Genomic DNA, 21,539 nt, shown 5'->3' on the forward strand with positions numbered 1-21,539 from the left:
CTCTTGCCCTGCTGGGCCTGCCCCGCCGGCTGAGGAGAAGCCCTGGACCCTCTGGCGGGCGCCTCCCGGCCTGAGGGGGCGAGAGCAGCGGGGCGGCGGCGCTGGCGCCTCCCGCCTCCGGCGGGGAGGGCGGGACAGGCTCCTCCTCTCCGCCCCCGGCCCGCCCAGGAGCGAAGGAGCCGGCTTCTCCCCTCGTGTGGTACCCAGCGTGGGCCTGGAAGAGGCTCCGCTCCCCTGCCGTGGCCATGGAGGCTTTCTGCGGGTCCCGCTTCTGGGTAAGCAACGCGGCCGGCGGTGCCGCCTCCCTTCCCCCCGCTTCCCGCCCCGTGGGCTTCCCTTCGGCTGAGGAGAAAGTTGGATGGGGAGGTTTGCGCGGAGGGGCCGGTGGGGAAGCGGGAACCAGCCCTCTCGGCCCCAGCTGCGGGGCTTGCCCCGGGGCGGAGGAGAAGCGCCGTGCCCCGCTCTGCCGCCGCCGGGAGTTTCCCCGCGAAAGGAGCCGGGTGTGAGGGGGCCGGAGCGGGCAGGGAGAAGTCGGTCCTGCGGATTCGGAGGGGCTGAGCTGCAACCTTTCCCGGAATTGCCTCGCCCCGGCGCAGGCCGTCCGAGAGCCGGCCGGGGTGGTGACTCCTCCCGCGCCCGGCTGAGGAGCAGGAGCAGCAGCAGCAGGGCCGGTAGCGCCTTTCTTGTTCGGATTCAGCGTCTCCAGAGCAGAGCCAAGAAGGCGGAAGGCCCCGGGGAAGCCCACAAGACCCCAGGCCGTGCCACATCTCCTGCAGGAGATGCGGCGTTTCTTGCAGCTCTCCCAACAGCTGTAGTCCACCTCTGGACCTCATGGCAGTGAACCTGGCTGGTGCCTCCTCAGGGGTCCGGCTTTAGCGTTGCTGCTGCTGCTCTTCGGAATCCCTCTGATGAGCGGGAAAGTGCTCCCAGTTAAGTGCTTTGCTACTGCTAAAGAGCGATGGGTTCGTGGCAGCCAAGGGTGGTCACAAGCCTCGGAGGATTGCAGTGACTTACGTTGGTATTTGGAGCCGTCAGCCTTTTGGGGAGGCTGATTGCAGCAGGCGCTGTGTTTCTAAGCACAAAAGTTTGGAAACCGCTGCCACGGTCTGCTCTGATGGTTAAGCGTGTAACTGCTAGCTGTCACAAGTACCCAGTGCGGTATTTCCCCAAGGTACAGTGTGCCGCTTTCCTCTCCATCCTGAGTTAGACCGTATGAAGCCATGGGGGGTTGAGCGTGTGTGGTGAATCTGGAGCTGCCCTCCAATAAATCACAATTTTCGCATGTGCCTTTCTCTTCTATATTGACTTAGCTCAAGGGGGATTTTTTTTCAAAGAAAGATGGGTAGGAATGAAAAGGAATGCCTGAAGATGAAGCACTGCTAGAAAGCTATTAAAGGACAACACAAGCAATTGCCTATGAGGAGCTGAACTCCATCTTCAAATTATTATCTTTCAAAAACATTACCTTTCAAAAGAGGACTTAGGCCTCCTAAGCCCCTTGGTTACATTTTTTTGTTCAGTTTCAGATTTCATTTCCAAGTGCTCTGCACGCTTTCTGCTACAACAGCTGGCAGATAAGCTTGCTCAAACAAGTATTTTCACCTCTTCTTTCTGCTATAAACACTTATAGAACAGGAACAAGCATGAACAGATCAACGCTGCTTGCTAGTTTGTTGACTGCCTTGAGAAGCATGTCTTAGCTTCTCAAGGAAGGCTTGTAGTGCAACTAGTCTTCATGGCCAAAGCTTTTGGTAACAGTTTATTGATACATTAATGTAAATGTTCAGGCAGTTTTGCTGGTTTTAAGTAGGAATAATAAATAAAATAAATGTATTGTTCTGTTCTTTATGCAGTACTGTTGCACTCAAGCACAGCACCCTTTGCGGTGCTGTGTCCGCTGTATGCCAAGCTCAGGTGGTGTATCCTGGTTTGAATATTGCCAGGGCTTTTCAAAACTAAATTTGCAGAAAGTAATATAAAGGTAATCCAGGGAAGATATTTTAATAAATAAACGTTATTTACAGCATAAATGTTGAAGAGTTCTAGATGTGTTTAACAAAGCATAAATAATAATTAAAAAATACACTTTCAGCCTTGCTTGAAGTAGTAGTTCAAATGTGATTAATGCCAGTTGATCTGAAACATGATAGTTTGGATTGGCAGAGGAGTGTGTTTTCTGTCGAAGTCTGAAGGAAGATGTCAGGCATATGTTACTCTCCAGAAACTTTTGTGTGTGTGTGTGTGTGATTATCACATACTTATACCCCAACATAAAATATTACTAAAGAATAAAAGGAGACTGACTGAAAAGAGACGAGCAGTGTTCTGTATACAAGTGGGCAAACTGCTTAATAAATGTCGACGTGTTCTGTTTCTTCCGAATGATCCAGAGTTGTTTAGAATCAGAACAACCTTCCGTCTGTTTAATTGCTTTAAAAAATGGTCCGCAGTAACTGTGTGAAATGGAACATGGGACCCAGTGACCAGCAGATTGGACTCAGTGACCAAGAGTCTCATACCCCGGGTTCGGTATTTTCTGTTAACAGGAGTGTATACAGTGAACTGATTTTAGGAGTGATTTTAAGCGATGGCCGTGTAGATGACAGTCACCTTGAAATGATTTGCAGTGCAAATATGGTAGGTAAAGGAAGAGGCTTCTTTTTGAAATGTGTCCACAAAAGTTGGAGTTTCTCATGCAGCCGTACACTTGAAGAAAGAAGAACAACGTGAAAGGCATTTACTGGCCTGTAAATGGTGTGCAGCTTTGCAGTTCAGATCAAGAACATGATAAAATGTGAAGCAATATTAACCTTCGCTTTTACATAGCTGGTGAACTGAGGCTCTTTCCCCGTGTTTTGTCAAAGAAAATCTGGATATTTTGGGAAGCGGAATGACATACTGGTGTCAGTTTTAAAACTATTTAGAGCAAAAGGAAACACAGTGTTCCAATTTAAACAGTTCTTTGTTTTGGAGTTTAAACCAACTGCAATACTTTTGTCCTAAAAGGAGGTCAGCATCAAAACAAAACAGTTCAGAATTGGCTCATGAAAATGTTTACATTGAAATATAGCAACTTTAACAGATGACTGATTTATCTTGGACTTTTTTGGCTTATCGAAAGTGTTAAAGTTTCAACTCTTCACCCTGATGCAGGGTGGGGAATTTTGCTGGAAATGTCAACGGGTGGGTTTTTTGTTTGTGCAGAGGCAAAATAATTTCCTGTTCAATGCATTTTAGGAATAAGAAAGTAAAGGAAACGCTGTAGGTTGCATTAGAACTCTCTAAAAGCTTCTGGCATCCAGCTACTGCTTTACCTGTTGAACATGGAATCAGCAAATCACTAATACAAATACAGTGTATTTATCTATAAAAGAGGAAGAACTGGAACATTATTTTTTCAAAATACAGTATGAACAATCTCTTCATCTGAACACTTAGAAGCATACTGTCTGCTCCAATTGAGAATTTGAAGGTAATTGTTACTATCTCCCAGCAGTGTGCCTATGCTACACGCCTTTTGGGAGGAGATGAATGCGATGGCGCATACCCACCCAAGGCAGTCCTTAGGTGTGTTATTTACTATTGCCCATAATTGCCTCCTATTTATTGTGTCACATATGTACTACGTGATAGTAAGTGTGCTAGGTAGGCGTGCCAATTAATGTGACCCACAATCTCTGCGCTTGAGAGGTAGAGACTGGTGAATTATCGCTTACTTGTTGCTTATGTTCTCCACTGTAGTAAAACACGAGCGGTTCCTCTGAGAGGAGAACAAAGTCCTAGGGAGCGTTTGCTGCAAAAGTGTTTTGGCGTAGCGGCTAACCAACGGGAGCTTAGAAAAGCAAATTCTGTTCCCGTGTAAGGACACGTTGGCTTTCTGCAGCTCAGACTCTCTGGGTAAGGAACGGCACTATGGCTGCCGTGGGATCAACCTTTACGTGCTCGGCAGTACTTGGGTGCTGTTGGGGTGATGGGTCATATGAACACTTTAGCCTACAGACGGCCTAAGTGCCTGGGCTTACGCAGAAGCTTGTGTTTCTGGTGGTGGGGTTGGTTTTTTTTAACAGAATAAATAGGAAATTGGAAGATAAGTGACAGAGTGCTTCAAAGGGGAGACCACAACTTCTAGATAGTTATGGGTGAGATCCAGGCATGTTCCTTTTGATCCTGTTTAGATGACAGAGCTGTTTCCTTGCCTACCCTGTGTCTTGGTATCCTGACAGATGCCTTTTTTTTTTTTTTTTTCCCCCATCCCACATGGAGTGCTGGCTCCTTCATCCGGAGAATGTTGAGTAATTTAACAAGAAGTTACAGCAACTATCAAAAGTAAACAATGCCTCAGTCTTGTCTTTGAGATGGTCTCATACAAGCACCCCTTTAACCTTTCGGTTTGCGGATATTCCTTCACCTTGAGTCATTCTGTGAAATTTTGGTAGATTTGGACTAAAAGTCGTGCCGCTCTCTGGAAATGCAACTTCCTGCTCTGTTCACTCAAAGTGCCGTGAGTCTCCCCTCTGCATAATTTCCCCTTTTGCTTCATCATGTATGATACTTAAGTTTTTTGTAGTTCAGGATGACTTAGGATAGCCACAGTAAGGAGGAAGTGTTTCTTTTAAGGAAGATGACAAATAATGTACTATTACTAATGTGTGCAAGTTTATTTAAAAAACAACCTAAGTGATGTGGCCCTAAATTAATAACAAAACATTCGATTATTACACATTTCAATTATTCCTTTATATTTTCAACTACATTAGTTCTAGCATAGGAAGAGTGAAGCAAAAGGTGGTGGCAGGTCATTGCACAGGAAGGATTCTGCAGTAGGATGGTAGGGTCCAGCCTGGCTGTTCTTTATATATTAGCTTCCCCTTCTGCCACACTGTGATAAGCACGTTCAGTGTTTATAGATATTTAAATGTGATATAGATATCCTTTGTTAACTGCATCCAACTTCAGATAACCCAGTCTCACTTCTATAAATCTCTTTACAAACGATAGTGTTGGGTATCTGTGTTCTTTCTCACGTTAGGTAAGAGATCAAAATAGGTAACTTTAATGGTCTCTTCAGACATCCGTTCTCTGTCAAAGGGTAGGTGTGTTGGTAACATCCTGAACTTAAAAGCAATTAAGTACTCAAGCTCAAATCCTCCAAGATTTTAAGGTTTTTTGAATTGAATGGAAAGCTGTTGCTAAAGGATTTGAGCCTCCATGTCAAGAGCAGTATAAATATTTATCATTAGATTTGGAGTATTATCCAGGACCTATTATCATTCATCTCTGTGTAAATGACAGACTGTATTTGAATCTCTCTGGGAAAGATAAAAGTCTGGATTTGCGAGTTGTGAGCGAACCTTAATCCCAGTGAAAGCTGCCAATATCAAGGGTTTATGGAGTCCTTCAGTGACAGTGTCAATTAATGTAGTGATAATGTAGAGAATGAAGATTCACTTCAGAGGACTATGTGAATGTGATTGTTCGTGTTTTCCAAGGGAAGCAGTCATTGCCCTTTCCTTCAGACCAGCACACTGATGGGTCAAACCAACAGTACAGTCCTCAGTGCCGGAGAATCCCCATTGTCACCACCAACATCTGACCAGTATGGTTGAGTCCCTTCTGGAATTCCCAGTCACAATTCTGGAATTGCAGGAAGAAGGATTTTTAGAAAAAAAAAAAAACAACAAACACCCAAGAGGAGAAGAATGGTTTTTTACCCAGGTGAACTGCGGCTTTGTAGGAGATGGTTCACAAAGATCTGGGCACAAAAGCCTGATTGTCCCTCCCTTCCATGTGTTTGACGGGAGTGGGACAGTAGCACTTGAGGATGCTGTGAGGTGGGGCAGGTGGCAGGGCAGCAAGGTCCCACGGGGAGACTTTTTCTTTGTAGCAGGACTCGAGGTGTTCTTCAGCACTCAGCACAGCTCTTCCCCCCAGTCACAGCTCTGACCCTTTTAGCTTAAGTGACATAGCTGGCAGGTAGAGTATCTGGGGACTTGGGAATACTATAAACAATTTCTTTCTCCTGAACGTAGATACTATCTGAAACAAAATCTAAGCTGCATGAGGAGCTCCTTAAAATGGAGATTGTTTGATTACTACAGTTAAGAATATAAAGTATTTTGAGATGGGCCTGGCCTAGCTGGTAGGCAAGTTGCTATGCCACTGGAGATACAATCCTTTCCTTTCTGCATCTATAAATTTGTAATCCTTTCCTTTCTATGTCTGTAAATTTGTAATGTATTAAAATGAAGAGACTATTACTGTTTAAAATTTAATTTAAAAAAAATTCCTTTGAGAAACCTATTAAGTGGGATCTTTGCTTTTTCCAGTAAGGTAATGCTCCGTTTGTCTCCTGATACTGCCATGACTGTGATGGGACGCTATCCAGTCGCACGTTATTTGGCTGAGCTGGAGGAGAGCATAGAGGCAAGCAGCCAGAGATCTTCCCAGGAATGTGGTCAGGCTTTTGTACAGCCAGCAGCCTTGATTCCACGCTGGGCCTGTGTGAGCTGGCACTTTGTCCCTGTGCTAATCTCACAGCAGAGTGAGAGGTGAAGTCAACATAATAAAACTTAAATCGTTTACAGTAATGTCATGTGCCGGTGTCATAAAGCTTTGAACTAGAACACAATAAGAAAGGAAGGAGGGGGAGAAGAAAAACTATTTCATAGGAGTAGTTTCAAATGTCAAAGTCATTTAGGTTCAGAAGTAATAATGTCTTTTTTTCTTTCTGAAACCTTCAGAGAATTCAGAAATGTATTTGACACTTGTGCAATTAAAAAAAAAAAGAAGCATACTTCTCATTTCATCCTTTGGTATCTCTCCTTTCCCCTCTAGCCGAGTGACTTGTATTCTAGAATCTCCCTCAGCTCTTAGACATGCGAATTTTTTCATTTCCCTTTGTTATTATGTACATTTGGAAACACAAAAACGTAAAAGGGGAAAAAAACCTCCATGTTCTGGATATCATCTTTTTATTACAGTAAGGGGAGGTGAGAGCAGGCGAAGTGAAACAGAAAGCATTAAGAACTTTATGCTTTGATGTTTTGTCTCCTTTGAAAAGGTAAGGTGTATCTTCTGGGGGAAACAGCTTACTGCGTGATCTACCAGATGGAAAGTTGTGGCCAGTGGTAATCTTCATATGCAGCAGTGCTATTCTGGCTGCTTCCTCCTTTGCTTTTTTCCTCCTGTCCCAATACAGAGTTGCTACGTGTTGGTGACCTGCAAAAAGTCCCTTTCCGTGTCTAAGCCTCTTTGTGGCAAAGTGTGAAAATTGTGGCTTGTTTGGGAGTTTGAAGCATGGTTACTGTAAGCGTGTTGCAATTGGGCCACTGTGGTCGCAGCAGTTCTTTCGGGACGGCGCTGCTCTCCTCACAGCAGTACTGGCTGGGCAGATTCAGTTGCAGGGTGTTAGTACAGATCAGAGATAAACATTATTCTTTTAGAAACAGGGGGTTTCTGGATGCTGAAAATCAAGCTGTAAGCTTTATGTTTACATGGCTTGGTTGGTCTTGGAGAGGAGTTGTGCATGCAATTGGCTTGGGGTAAAACAATGTACCAGGACAGTTCTGCCTTTGCTCTGATTTCTCTGATTAACATATTCCTTTCCATAGTCACCTGATCCCATATTTTATTTGTCTCTGAATTTTTTGGCTTCGCAACACTGAAAGCCAACCTTCACTTTAAGAAAAAGAAGGGAAGAGAAGAGAGGCTGTCTGAGAGGGCGGGAGGAGGTGTAGGAGCAGATGTTTCCCAGTGATGCCACCTGTACTGGTGCTTTGCGAGCTCTTTTTTCCTCTGAAACTACTGCCATGGATTTCACTCTCTTTCTGGATAAAAATGACTGAAATAAGTAGGTCAGTGGACTGAGACGTGAGTACGGTTTGTGCAAGTTAACTCCAGGAGTGTAGCTAGAGTGTAACGCTCATCTGTGTTAGGTGAGCTTAGGTCAGCTCTGTGAGTGATAAACCAGGCTTAATCTTGGCATTAAAGCTCATTAGCACCCGGAGTCGGTCCTCACCCTCTAGCCTGCCGCTGCATTTGACTTCTTGGCGCTCCCCTAATGAGTGTCCCTGCAGCTGAAGGATGGGACCAACCTTGGTCGCTTGAGATGGCACGTCACCTTTGTGTCCTGCCGCCCCGAGCTCCGACACTGCTGTCATGTTAAAGGCAGCCTTGACCAGACACTCAAATCTCATTATCGCTGCAGTCAGTTTGTCAGTTCCAGCTCCTGCCAGGCAGGCAGAGTGTCAGAGCAGCTCCGGTGACAATTTTTTTATGACAGTCCCTTTTATTATTACTGTACAGCAGCACAACTGGGTAGCCCAGCTTAAAATGGAGGAGTCGGGGTGGGAAGGGGAGCAAATAAAGAAGGGGCCGTCTCATTTGCAGCTGTTTCAGCTGTTCCTATCTCTTCTTAATTGAGTTACATTCATTATGATCCTTGAATTAACCCATTTCCTTTCAACTGAAAGGAGATGGGGTGGCTCAAATTAAGGATATCCCCCCACACCCATCATCACTCTGGGCTGAAACAGGGCAACCCAGTCCTTTATTTGTACTTGCCCAAGGCCATAGGAAAGGCCTTTGATGATGCAATTAACAGAATGATTTCTCCACAGCAGTATATAGCTTTGATCAATTTCTAAAGCAGTCAGGGGCTTTCTTCTGAAGGAATGATCCTGTTCCCTTTTCCTCTCAGCCCCGCTTTTGATTCATGAGCATTTGTACCTCTATGGTTGCACTATGTCTTCCCCTGTGCAAGTCAATAAATGTCCCTCTGTCCAAGCAAGAAGACTGGCTGCTACTAAACCAGTTGAAGTAGGTGGATTCTACTTTTACATTAGGTGTGTGTTGTCTTGGATGCATATATTTACCGTGGTCAGCTTTTACTTTACAGTCTCTCTTAAGCTGCAGATGCTTTTTTGAAAGCCCTGTTTCCTGGGCTAACGTGACTGTGGCAGAATACAAACCTACTTCTTTTTTTCATCCTGCCTCATTTTTGTTCATGACAGCAGAGAAGCTCTGAACTTCTAATCTTAAAACTCAAATACTAAAAGGAGAAGAAATAGAAACTTACTGTTTTGTGTAATGCCTGTCACTAATCCCATAACTTGATTTTTGGATGTCTGGTCCACAGTTCTCTAGTGCATTGTGCGGTTGGTACTATTTGTACCATGAAACTTCAACTCAAGCAAAAACCATTAAAATAAGCCACTAAAGATCCTTTTACTGCTGGAAAAGAAAGTTCAGCATCCTGCTTGGTGTCCTTCACTAACGCAGATAACTGTTGCGGTGTGCTTTGTAAACAGAAAAATACTATTTCTGGTTTTAACTGTGTGGTTCGTGCAGTGCTAGAAATGCTTATGTCCTCTCAACCCCACCTCTTTTCCAAGCAGTATTGCTGTGGTGTTGCAGTGGAGAATGTCGTTATCTCCTGCCCTTAAGAGGGGAAGGGAGGGACAGGGGGAAGGCTGTTCGTGTAATCATGTGAAGGAATTGAGTCGCGCAGCAGCCACTGGGGAATAATGAAGCAGGTTACTCCTCCTGTGCATAAGGGTGAAATTGTTCCTTCGGAAGTGTGAATGGATGATCTTGCTCTGGAAAGGCCATTTGAAACCGGCAGCCTTCTGGAGGCTTGTTTGCCCCAAAGAGTTTACCAGCAGGGACCAAGCAGAGGAGATGGACAGCAGCTAGAAGTGGGGGTGAGAGAGACATGGAGTGGCTGAGATGAAGCCTGTGCTGTAGCTAAGACTGAGCCATGATAGTTTTTGGTGGGGTGGTTCAGAGCCACTGTAGATCCATCCTCATTTTGGGGAGGAGGCAGTGTGGGACGGCCAAGAGACAAACACCCTTTTCCCCCCCGCCCCCCACCCCCAGGCTGTGCAAGTGAAACTTGCTGGCAGGGTATTTATCAGATCTAGGGGCAAAAGAAGAGCAGGAAGATGCTCCTCTGCATTTAAGTTCTCACTAACATTTTCTTCTATAAGAGATACCATTTCCATGTTTATTTACTGCGGGGAAGCGTTGCTACTTTCACTTACTTTTTTTCCTATCTTTTACTCTTCAAGTGTACCTTCCCAGGCAGCTTTGCAATTTGATTTTTAATCTTAAATAGTGTGCCAACTAGTGATAACTGACACACGATCAGTGATACAGCGTGTGTTAACCTTGGATAGAGTGTGAATGACGTCAACGCAATGGCCTTCACCTCCCCAGCAAATAAAGAATGAATTTGTTTCCTGTGCTTTTCCCGATTCCTTCTGCACGATAGAAAGTAGAGAGGAACATGTATTAATTTATCCATTCAATAGCAATAACTGCTTGAGACTACAAAATATGTTGTTAGTCCTCCCTAGGGTTTGGAAGCTTTCTGTTGCCAGCTGTTTGAGGAGCATTACTGCAGCATCAGCTGTATGCCGGGTAAAGCCAGTGTGAGGCACTTTTATTTTGAACATCTGTAGTGGAGTAGGAGTTGATTTAGACTTAAACCCAAGACCAGAACCCCAATTGGTCTTTCTCAGCAGGCGATGCTGACATCATCCTTGGGGTTTGGGAAAGGGGTAGATGGGAATTTCCCTGTACCTGTTTTTCAGACTTTTTCTTTGAAAACTGTAAGGGGTGATGTGCAAGAAGGCCAAGACAGGTTGCGTTGAACTTTTGTTTCCTTTAAAGGCGTTATCAGTTTTAAGATTGGCCTTTTGAATAGCAGTGTTCTTTTTTGGAGGGGAGAGAGTAGTAGGAAGTACTGAGCGTCAGAGCAGATTTAATGTTGCTTAGAGCTTCCCCTGTTGAATACCTTCCCTTAAATTAAGATCATGTATTTAAAACTGCTCATCTAAATGTAAGTCCTACTGCACAGATGGCCCTTAATACAGGGCTGTGTTTATCCAAAGACTGTGACTGGGGTGATGGGTATGATTGAAAGCTGCTGCAAGGGACAATGTCAATGATATTCTTAACCAATGAACAGAAAGCCCCACTAATTTGTAAGTTTTAGACTCCAGGGGACCCCTTGTCTGCTGTGAAGCTGTAACAAGCATCTCTAATCGCTTTTCCCATGGATGTTGGTATTACATTTAAGTATTATTACAGGATTAAGTAAATTCTGTGCCCAGGGAGTTTGGTACAGTGGGCTGGTGTTTCTGCAATGCTGTATCTCACCAGCAGAGCCTTCAATGCGATCCATGATACTGCATCCAAGGAAATGCTGCTGCTTACAGACAGTTGCCACAGAGCTCTTGGCAATCTGGAGGAGCCATGGAGCACAGCGGGAGGCTGAATGAGGAAGAGGGCACTGGTTGCTGCCCTTAAGACTTGCTTGTGGGGACGCGAGCTGACTGCAGTGTTAGCTGTGATGGACATGTTGGCTGTTACAATTTCCCTGGGATGAGTTTCTTAGATGCAGTAGTGTTTCCCAACGTGTGCTGCTGAGAATTTCCCCTTGTGAGATGCCTGCTGACGGGTCACCCCGGCTCTGTGTCACAGAGCTGCCTGCAGAATGTTTTCAGTGGGCTTTCGTTGAAGGGGACCCTGAGGCAGAGCTGCGGGGCACAGAGGAAGGTGAGCAGCTTTCAGGACAGCACAGAGCCATGAGCCAAGGAACATGTGTGCTCTCCAACATCAGCATATTTAGACCTCTTTCAGTAGCAAGTCCAAAGAAAACCCTCAAACCCAGACAGCCCAAGGTGGGTATTTTCATCCTCAGTCAGAATGCAAGACAAAAAGCATTTAAACCTGCTCTGCTTACCAGGACAGGGTTCAGAATATGGAAAGGCAAAGCCAGATTAAAGCAGGAGCCTTAAAGATAGGAGTCAAAGAGTTGGTGTGTCCCTCCAGCCGTTGCTTCTTATGTTTGTTCTCAAGGGTGGAGTTCCAGAACTTTACTGCTGAATTGAAGGGTATTTAGCAATATTTAATAGTGTTGGCTTGATCACGATAGATTGTATTGAGACTTTGTGTCATGTTCTGACTCAAAATGAGTTGTTTAGGGTTGGAGTGGATGTTGGAATATATGCTGTCAGTGGTGATTTATAAAGCCGTAAAGTGGCTCGCTGGAAATGGATCGTTTGGTAAGAAATGTGGTTAAAAAATGCAACTTTCAGATTCACAGATTTGAAAGTAATAATAATTTATAGCAGAGCCCCTGCTACATGGCAGAGGGCATGGCAGCATTAGTCCACTGTGGTCAGGTCTTAAGGAAAGCAAGTAATTTGCATGGAATTTCACTACTTAAATGTTTTGGGTTCTGTGTCTTCTGACAGGAATCCCTCTTAGTGTGTTCAATGATGGAAAGAGTCTGCTCTCAGAAAACATCGATTCATTGAAAGGGAAACTTTACAGAAACAGATCTGTTCCAGGAAAAGTTATTTATCTGGTCCAGGATGGAATTGGACCTAGGAAAACTTTCCCAAATTAGCCAGTAGTCAGGCCTGTCACCTTGGACATAGGTTTCTCCTTCAGCCTGCATCCCCGTTTGCCATGTGCTGTGGAAGTAGTAGGCTCTTGTTGGTCATCGGGTGGGTGATGCTTCTTGTACTTTCACACAATTTTGGAAAGATTCCACTTTTATTCTCAGGGGTAGTTCAACCAACTCTCAAAATCTTACATGTTTTTTTAGGACAGGATTTTTGTTTTCTGGCCAGCTGTATTTATGTGTGCAGAAATGCAAGTCCTTTGCCTTGTTTAAATAAGAGTTAATAAAAACCTTTAAATGGCTTGGCAGCCATACGGTCTGTGTCTTGGATACAATAGTCAGCTTGTGTGCAGTCCAAAGTTAATGGACATCTGGGGCAGTTTCTAGGTGGCTGTCAGACAGAAAGCCATTTCTGGACATTTTGGTCTTATAGGAAAGGTTTAAATTAAGAATGCTGCTTTCCGGCCTCCCCTGCCCCCACCCTCTGCTTCAACTTTTCCCTTAAATAGAATCTTTGTTTTATTCTGTGCCCAGTCGTTGCTGTTCTTCCTCAGCTTTCCTTTTTCCAGGATTTTTTCCAGGAAGCAAAAGGAGCACAATTGCAAACATGCTCAAGATGTTGCTAAACCACATGTAATTTAAAGAGGAAATTAGTATTTTGTTGAATAAATGATAGTAGATAAGCTCCTGCTTTGGAACTAAAGAGCTCTTCAGCTCCAAACTTCTAGAGGGCACCTCCTGCCCCAGGCAGGGTAGCTGCTAGAATAGCTTATCATGTTAGAGATGCTGAAATGTTTTGATGATGAGCCAAAAATGGGTGCTCTTTAAACGTTATCTTCCTTTCTGGTGCCAGAGGCCTGCTTGCTGAAGGAAAACACAGAAATAGTTTGAATGTGAGTCTGGAATTTGGTTTAGTTTTGATCTCGTGTTTGAGTTGCAGTGTAATTGCCCCTGTGTTGTTGATTTGTGGCTGAAGTTTTCCCTAGGTCTGGACAGACCTGTTTAGGTAAATGGGAATGGTTTTATTCCCCTGGCCCACGCTGGATGCTTGCTGGCATCCTTCCAAAGGAGCCCTTTCTCGGCTGGAGAGGCACTAACTCTGTGGCATTAAAGGGTGCAGTTCGGAGGCACAGCTAATGGATTTGTGGCACCCTTCGCCACTGCCAGGGGTTTCATGTGTGCAAAAGCTGAGGTATGGAGTGACAAACTCGTCACAGTCCAGCCAAACCGTCCTGCAACCGGTCAAGGCTTTGTAGTTTCATTACACTTATGAGCTCTTTTGTGTGTATGTGGACTGATGCAGTGATGCGTGAGCCTTCTGACGGATCATCACCGAGATGGTAAGATTGTTAGCAGATTGTGGCTCCTCAGTTCTCCTGAACTCAACCGTTGCTTTCAGCATTCTGTCTCTTTTGTACTGGTAAACAAAAGCAGGGCTGGAAATACTTTTGAAGAATTCATATTCAGACTAGTCAGTCATTCATTTGTAAAGGGTGGGGAGAAGTGGCTCAGCTTAACTGAAACATAATTCGACTGACAGCTCATATCCAAAAAAAATTAGGTACAAGTAAATGATTCTAGTGCAGAGATAAGGCATATTTGAACCACACATATCTTAGGTTTATAATCTGCTTGTTAATGTACAACAAAGTAATTTTACATTTCCTGCAAGTAAGTATTTATCTACCACATTTAAGATGACACATCAGATGGCGAAATGCAAGTTGTGAGTTTCCAGTAGGTTTGATTAAAACCAAGTTCCCCTCAACTGTACTGAAATTTCTATTTTAGTTTGAACTTGTGTAGCTGTGTGTTTGCTCACAGTGCATTCAAATCCTTAGGTACAAGTTCCGTATGTGAATTGCGGTGTACAAGGTCACAGATGGGAAGCATTGTTTGCAACGCTTGCAAGAAAACCCCTGTTCCTACCTGCATGTACAATACATTCCTTTTACCTTTGTTTAGAGTAGGGAAGTAACTACAGTTGGAGGCATATGAGTAAGAAGGACAAAATTTTAGTCACAAATGGAGGGGGTTTTCCCAGGTGAGCGTGTGATTGATCTAAAACTGATCATTTTCTCCAGTGCTGGACTTTCTTGCTGGATGAGTTCTCAAGCCAAGGATTTTGCTTCAAGAGCTTTGTTCAGCAGTTGCACCCCAGGCTGGGAATGCCTGAGAAAAGCCGTGGTGTCTGCATCTGTAAATAAGCCTTAGCAAAGACAGAAACACAAGGGGTTTGTCTGCTACAAATGTATGTGCAAATCTGCGATGCGGGCGGGCAGAAGACTGTTTTTCTAATTTTTGCCCAATATTTAAAACTGTACTTAGCCCTTTTACTATAGCAGATTAACTACAAGTACTGGGGATAGGTATTTTTGGAAAGCTTTTACTAAGGCCGTTTGCTAACTCCAGCAGAATTTGGATGCAACTTCTTCAAGCAGATGTTCCAATTGGCAGCGCTTCTGCCTCTCTATTAATAGAGAGGCAGAATTAATGTTAATATTGCCTCTCTCCTCTTTTCCAGGATTCAAATCTTTCAATACACACTGATAATCCAGACCTGACACCGTGTTTCCAGAATACCATCCTAGCGTGGATCCCCAGCATTTACCTATGGAGTGCATTACCCTTTTATCTTCTCTACCTGAAGCACAGCAAAAGAGGGTACATTGTGCTTTCCGTGTTGAGCAGGTTCAAGACGGTAAGATCTCTTTGCAGCGCTCCATGAGTAATGTGCAATTTTGAGTTTGTTAGCATTAGTTCAGTATCTGAGCAAGTGCTGCAGTAGGGTTTGAACAAAACTCCCTCTGATTTATGAGGGAACTGAAGAACTTTCTTAGTGAAAAAATCAGAATATGTATGCCAACATATCCCAGGTTTCTGAGGAAGGGCACCGAAATGTAGCTCATCTGTAAGGAAATCCGTCCTGTGAGCCCACTTTTCTGAGTAGAAAGAGGAGTTGATTGCTCTGCAGATGAGTATTCACCCCTTTGTTAAGCCAAAACTGTGCTGCTTCACCCTTGCTTAAGCTTTAAACCACTGAAAGCTCCAAAACAAAAACCTTAAGGTAGATCTAGTGAGAATTTTATCTCTTTGTGAAAGTAAGCACAAGAAGGTGTTTTTTCAAGGCACCCTACCCAATCAATAGCTATGGGATTTCATCTACATCTGGTGCTGAAGAGATGGCTGGTGTCAACAGCACCTCTGGTTTATAGATGTCTAGGTCTAAGGAAAGCAAGCTGCTCACTTTCCACGTGCCATGAGAGAACTGGGGTTATTCCTGGAGAAAAATTCCAGGCTTCTGCTGTAGGGCATGTCTGCCTTTAATCTGGATGCCGCCTGTGTTTCCAATCAAAACTGAATAGTATGGGGAAAAAGAACAGGTAAATACGTTAGTCTTTCTGCTGGTTGTGTTTGCAAATCCCTTGGAAAGCCGGTGAGATGAGATCCTTGGCTTGAGTGCAGTGGGACAGTTCCGTTAGCCTGACTGCAGCTGGTCAATGCAGCAGTGTGGTTCTGTTTACACAGCTTTGTCTTGCTGGGAATCTGTGAATCATAAGCATTTTCCTAGCCCTCTGACTGCCCCTGGAGATGAGCTTACCAAATGCTGTTTCTGTTTGACTCCTTTCAGCTGTTTTGTGTCCTGCTGTGGTGCGTGAGCTGGGCAGATCTCTTCTACTCTTTCCATGAGCTCCTGCAAAACAGAACGCCTCCACCAGTCTATTTTCTAACTCCATTGATCGTTGGCATCACTCTGGTTCGTAGCTGTTTCTGTTTGTTGTGACCAATAGGAATAACTTTTCTTTAGACAGATGAAGGAGATAAAGGGTTCCTCTGCATTCATTGCCTTATCCCTGTACTCTTCTAACTGAATTATTAGTACTTGTATTACTGAAGCAAATTTTGCTTACCAAAAAGGCCGTGGACACAGATCTCTCTCTCGTGTAGATTCAGCTATGTAAATGAAAATCTTTATAGTGGAGTGATTGTTCTGCCTCCCACCTTGTTCTCTCTTTTTCCAGGCTCGTGGTCCAGGTGCGGAGAGAATTTGGATATGACTTTGCCTAAACAGGGAGATATGACAGAGCATGGCTTGTGCATTGTTCAGTATTGTACTGGACTTTGTAGAACTGTGTCTCTTATCCGGTGGTTGTTCCTCCATTAAAAGGAAACCAAATTTGCTTTGCCTCGGGCACCAAACAGGCATGGCAGTTGTATGAAAAATGAAGCAGTAAAATTTGCCGATTAAGTTTTTAATTCCCTTATTTATTTATTTTTTTAAAAATCTTGTTTTCTAGACAAGTCATGATTGTCCGTCTGGACTGGAGAAATGTCAGCTCTTACATTTAAAATGTTTGTGACTAATATTTAATTGTGCCTAGCCCTAGGTACAAAGTCTGGTTTAAAACTGAATTCTGGAGACGAGGCTCTGAAAACAGTAAACCCAAATTATTCCATAAAGTTATTTGCTGCTTTTCTTAAAGGAGGTTTTGCCATTGACTTCTGCGGAGTTGTGGTGGGGCCTTATTTCAAAGAGGTCCTGTTGTTGATGATGACTGTAATAGCTGCTGACTGAGAGTGTGAGTAGGGGGAGCACTGGGATGGGGTTGTGTTCACGTGTTCCTGTATTTACTTTTACAGCTGTTAGCTGCATTGCTTATTCAATACGAAAGGCTGAGAGGAGTTCAGTCCTCTGGAGTACTCATTATCTTCTGGTTTTTGTCTGTGCTCTGCGCCATGGGGCCTTTCCGGTCTAAGATCATGACTACAACAGCACAGGTAACATGCCATCCTTGTTGGCACCTGAAGAACGGGAAATGTAGCATTAACTTCTCTGTGAAGGGAATGAATCACCAAGGTTGGAGTCAGATCTGAGCCCAGCTTTTGCCAGAGAGAAAGAGAAGTTTGGTTCTGTTGCCTTGACTCAGGCTTGTGTAACTTGAAGGGAACTGGGATTTCTCATGCGATGTCAAAAAGCAGACTTTGCTTAGCCCAAGGCTATACTGGAAACCTGATGGACATGTGAGGGCTGTACCAACACTGTATATGTATTAGAACAAACTCTTTTTGTCTTTTTTTCTTTTTCCTTTTTTTCCCCTTCCCTTTTCCCTTTTGCAGCCCCCTTCCCCTGCCATGCTTAAACAGGGATGGGTAGTAATTGGAGATGACACATTTTAGTATGCAATGTTCCTTTTTTGCTTAGGCAGCTTGGCCACATTATGCAGCTCCATAGGCTTTCTTTTGTCAATGCCTGATGTGCTGAGGACAGCATTTTGAGTCCAACTGTGGCTGTAAATAGAGAACAGAAAGTTGGAGGGAGAGGAAAGAAACCTGGGCTGTTTTGATTCCTGTTTGAAAACATAGCAGGTTCTCCCACAGTAAGAAAGTTGTTATGTTTTTCACAGAAACAAATTTCACTAAGTAGGGCAAAGCAGATTGCTTCAGTGATTAGATCATCAAAGGCTGAGAGTGAAAAGGAGTGTTTGAAAACCTTTAAGGTGATTGCTTCTTGGTGAAATCAGTGTTGATTCCGTTTGGTGATTTCTATTTTTTTATACTTACTTTTTTGTAACTGTTAGTGGCGTTATCCTTTTAGCAAGGATTTTGCTATACCAAGCTGTTGTAAATATTCCAGCAGAGACTGAATTCAACCTTCAATGACAGTCTGTGCAGAACTTCTTCAGAAAATAGCTGCAATCCTGGTGAGACCATTTCAAACACCACTTGAAGTAGATTTTAAAACTGTAGTAGTGGTGAATAAGTACAAATATTATACTATCAATGTTTGAATCCTTAATCAACTTAAAATTATGAGTGCAGAGCCTTAGAATGGGTATGGATAATGTTCCTCCTGTTCTTGCAAATGCCAAGGACCAAATATTCCTTCTCTGCACTTAAGGCTTAAACTTTTTAAGTGAGCAATGAGAGCATTCACGACCACATTAGGGTATGAAGGAGCTGTATAAGGGACATACCCTCACAGCAAGAAGTTTTAAGTCAACTGCAGACTCACATGACTAGGAAAGGAAATGTCTCTAGAGCAGATGGAACTGTTATTATGCAATACAGTGTTTTTTGCAGCTTCATCTGAAAGTATTTAACACTGACTGCTTGTCGGTGACAAGATACTAAAGTAAATGGATGTTCTCTGATCTGGGGTGACAATTCCTATGCTTAAGACATGATCTTGCAAGAACCCCTGGAGGTAATTTAAAAGGATGTCATGTAGCCCTGTTTCCAGAGGGTGTCTGCATGCAGTGAAGATGTATAAGCACTTTGAACTTGACATAATTTAATGAAAAGCTTGGAGATAAACATGTTCTTAGGCACTTTACAGAGTATGTGCATCCTTTTGTGAGATAATTCCTGCTAGCAACTGCTTTGCAGTATGCAAGTGTAGAGGAAGAAAGGAATTGCCAAAAGAAGCTGTGAAAATGTCAGCGAGAATGTTTGTGTGTGTGTTGGGGGGCTGGGAAGTATAATAAAAACAATCATTTACTCCGTTTCTTTTTCCCTTTAGGGCCATGTAAATGAAAGGTTCAGGTTTACCACATTTTACATCTACTTTGCTTTGATAATCATCGAGTTGATCCTTTCATGTTTTAAAGAAAAGCCTCCATTTTTTTCTCCTGTTAATACAGATCCTGTAAGTATTTTTACTTTGCTCTATTTGCGTTTTACAGGCTATATCATGTTTTGAGAGTTCCACTGAGAATGCTTGTGGTTGAAAACAGCTTTGGATTGTCATTGAGATTGCGGCAGTTAGTGACCTCCTTACAAAACCCTGGGTAGGGAGAATAATATTGAGGTCTGAAGCCTTTTTCCACTATACGTGCCATCAGTAATGACTGGAAGCTATGTAGTGAGAGCAGCTCTCCTACTTGCTGCTTCACAGCAGTTTAAATTACAGTTATGAACATTGAAGCGTAATATTAATTATTTCAAGAGTGGTTTTTGTGGAGAGGTGGTCTGCTTGCTTAACATTCATTTAGACTTAGCTAAAGTCTGTAAGGGTTGTCTTAAAAGATGACTTCTATATGTGTTGAGAGTAGATAGGTAAAAACATGAATAACAAGATATTAGTGGTGTCACAGGTAAAATTTTTTCTCCAATTCATAAAATGGTGTCTATAATTGGATTTATGTTTGAACCGAGCTGAGAGAGAAGTTGGGTTCACTTCTTAAAATGAGCATTTCAGAAACTATAGAATGACATTTCACTCTATGTAAGTGTGATTTAAAGGCAGTATATGAAGCAATTTTTAAAGATAAAAAGAGTTCTGCATGACATGGGAAATGAAAGAAATCAATTTTACGTCTTGTTAGGACATAAAATATACCATATGATATTCCAAAACTGATCGAAATAGACTGTCTTCTTGTTCAAGTAATGGTAAATGTCTTGCGTTATTTATTTCGGTTTTTTTCCCCCATAACTTTACTATAGAACCCATGTCCAGAGTTAACTTCAGGTTTCCTGTCAAGATTGACATTTTGGTGGTTTACAAGGTGAGCTTCTCTTTTCAAGCTGTTGGACAGCTGACAACCCCAAACTCTTCTTGTGATGTGTGTGGTACAGAGTTAGCAACACAGAGGTTTTTCTGTAAGTAGTTGATGTTGGATGCTCTTTCACCCACAGTGGTGTCAGCACTTCCAGCATTGGCCTGTTTTGAAACAGCTTTCAGCGTGCTGCTGCTGCCCAAACTTCTCTAAAGAGCAGTGACAACAATTGTGGCATGACTAATAGGGTGTACAGCCTGGTTGTGCTTACTGCATGCTGGAGTATAACCTAAAACAAGATGTAAGACTGTGTTCCGCAAGATTAATTGTGGCAACCTTTCACCCACCTGGGATTCATTTTGTTTCCTCTTAAGGTTCATGGGTGAATGCTTTTTCATACGGACATTTTCTGTGCAAGAGGGAAAGTAAACCGTGTCGTATATACAAATGATTACCACCAATAGATACTGTTGTCAAAAGGCATGTGTATTAAAGATGCAAATTTGAGATTGGGCTTACTGCTACTTGATGATAAAGAAGTGGAACAGCTGTCAAAGGTCATGTTAAGACCCAGTTTTCCATAGTGGTTGAGGACATTGATATCTTCGTTCTTCATCCATGTAACTTTATTGTCTTGGCAACAGCTCTGTAAAGTTCTTTTTAGTGAGAGAGAGATCTTTCTAAACTTCCAGAGTTTTGAATGTTCAGCTTCCCCATAGAGATTCTTGGCAACTAGATGTTTGTATCCCCTGACAAAATTCCTCTTACAGTTGAGGAACTGTAGTTTTCGGAGAAGTCTGATTTTCCTTTACCTTACGTGAGCTTCGCTTTTGTGTTTTATTCGCTTTTGACAGTTATTCCAGATAGACTTTGTTATTTTCACTTCTAAAGCTTGGCTGTTTTCATGTAACACCACAGTTTCATTCAAATGCTTCTGCCAGTTGGTTTTTATTGTCCTTTTTTTTCTGAAGTGATGTTTTCAATAAAATACATCAAAACTATGTAATGTCCTTTCCTTACTTGCAAACATCACTATAAGGGACAAAGGGAGATGGGAGGTGTAGTTATCACCCTTTCTGTGGAGATGTATCTTCTTCCTTTTGTTAGCTTAATAGTCCCAGAGTTACTAGCAATGCTTCAAGTACTGATAGCCAAACTGAATTGGACTGTTTTTCTCCATATGTGCAGCATGGCAATTCTTGGGTACAAAAGGCCCCTTGAAGATAAAGATTTGTGGTCACTGAATGAAGATGATACTTCCAAAATTATTGTGCAACAACTAAGTAAAGAATGGGACAAAGAAAAAGCAGAGTGCAAACAGTAAGTATACAAACAAATCTGCAAACAGAGATTCATCTGAGTCGTTTCAACATTAATAAGCTGCTCAGATCTGAAAATGAACCAACTAAAAATGACACCTACCTCTTCAACCTATCTGATCTTCGTTCATGTTAACAGTCAAATTTGCTTATTTTAAAATGTCTAAGCAGAGGCAGGCAGGAGCCCTCTGGGGCTTGTGTACCACCAGCACACTTTTTAACTAGGTGCTTCAGATCTGCATGGGCAAGTAGTGCCGTATACCATGTGGAGAAGGGCTGAAGATGCGTAAGCAGAAGAGGTTGAGTTGG

At 43.1% G+C, this 21,539-nt stretch overlaps 1 protein-coding gene across 1 annotated transcript in view; it reads left to right on the forward strand.

Annotated features, from left to right (window-relative positions):
- Positions 1–230: 230 nt before the first annotated feature.
- ABCC3 (ATP binding cassette subfamily C member 3) overlaps positions 231–21,539 on the forward strand; it is a 49,305-nt gene continuing 27,996 nt past the window's right edge. Inside the window, exons 1-7 of the mRNA XM_086473428.1 lie at positions 231–275; positions 14,937–15,113; positions 16,044–16,169; positions 17,054–17,191; positions 18,933–19,058; positions 19,859–19,920; positions 21,100–21,231. Coding sequence (XP_086329554.1) covers positions 246–275; positions 14,937–15,113; positions 16,044–16,169; positions 17,054–17,191; positions 18,933–19,058; positions 19,859–19,920; positions 21,100–21,231 — 791 coding nt within the window. The 5' untranslated portion in view covers positions 231–245. The remainder of the gene's footprint in view (positions 276–14,936; positions 15,114–16,043; positions 16,170–17,053; positions 17,192–18,932; positions 19,059–19,858; positions 19,921–21,099; positions 21,232–21,539) is intronic.

This window comes from Leptosomus discolor, chromosome 15, assembly GCF_034619465.1.
Source record: "Leptosomus discolor isolate bLepDis1 chromosome 15, bLepDis1.hap2, whole genome shotgun sequence".
Lineage (NCBI taxonomy): Eukaryota > Metazoa > Chordata > Aves > Leptosomiformes > Leptosomidae > Leptosomus > Leptosomus discolor.